This window comes from Suricata suricatta, unplaced genomic scaffold (genome assembly GCF_006229205.1).
Source record: "Suricata suricatta isolate VVHF042 unplaced genomic scaffold, meerkat_22Aug2017_6uvM2_HiC HiC_scaffold_15080, whole genome shotgun sequence".
Taxonomy (NCBI): domain Eukaryota; kingdom Metazoa; phylum Chordata; class Mammalia; order Carnivora; family Herpestidae; genus Suricata; species Suricata suricatta.
In genome coordinates this window covers 1-963 of record NW_021859420.1, presented here as the reverse complement: position 1 = coordinate 963, position 963 = coordinate 1, and the positions used below count along the sequence as shown (strand labels likewise).

The 963-nt window shown below is 41.2% G+C and overlaps 1 protein-coding gene across 1 annotated transcript; it reads left to right on the top strand.

Moving 5' to 3' along the window:
* Positions 1-179: 179 nt before the first annotated feature.
* Positions 180-956, top strand: LOC115284682 (olfactory receptor 4K15; the record flags this gene model as incomplete). The annotated part of the gene is made up of 1 exon (XM_029931191.1): positions 180-956. A coding segment is annotated over exon 1 (726 nt), but the record flags the coding sequence as incomplete, so codon positions are not given.
* Between the last annotated feature and the right edge of the window lie 7 nt (positions 957-963).

Below are 963 nucleotides of genomic sequence, written 5' to 3'. Positions count from 1 at the left end.
TAAATGAATATGCCAATTTCAAACATCCCCTCAGTGACTCTCTCCTCCATTCCTCTTTAGTACTGTTGTTATGCTATGTATATAATTTTTAATGATAAATGAAAATTCAGACATATAAACATAAGTAGAAATGAGAATCAAAAAAAGGGAGCAGAACTGGGAAATGAAACCCACTGACTGATCTCTGCCTCTCTTCTATTCAGGTAGCAAGATAAGTTCCTGCCACGTCAATGAATGAGACAAATCATTCCCAGGTGACAGAGTTTGTGTTGCTGGGACTCTCTAATTCTGAGGAGCTCCAACCTTTCCTGTTTGTCATATTTTCACTACTTTACCTAGCAATACTCCTGGGAAACTTTCTTATCATCCTCACTGTAACCTCAGAGTCTCAGCTACACACCCCCATGTACTTTCTGCTTGCAAACCTCTCTTTCGTAGATATATGTGTTGCCTCTTTTGCTACACCCAAAATGATTGCAGACTTTCTGGTTGAGCACAAGACTATTTCTTTTGATGCCTGTTTGGCCCAGATTTTCTTTGTTCACCTTTTCACCGGCAGTGAAATGGTGCTTCTTGTATCCATGGCTTATGACCGTTACGTTGCTATATGCAAACCTCTCCACTACATGACAATCATGAGTCGCCGTGTGTGTATTATTCTTGTTCTCATCTCCTGGCTTGTGGGTTTTATCCATACTACTAGCCAGTTGGCATTTACTATTAATTTGCCTTTTTGTGGCCCTAATCAGGTAGATAGTTTTTTCTGTGATCTCCCTCTAGTGACCAAGCTGGCATGCATAGACACTTACGTTGTCAGTCTACTTATAGTTGCAGACAGTGGCTTTCTTTCTATGAGTTCCTTTCTCCTCTTGGTCATCTCCTACACTGTGATACTTATCACAGTTAGGAAACGCTCCTCTGCTAGCATGGCAAAGGCCCGTTCCACACTGACTGCTCATATCA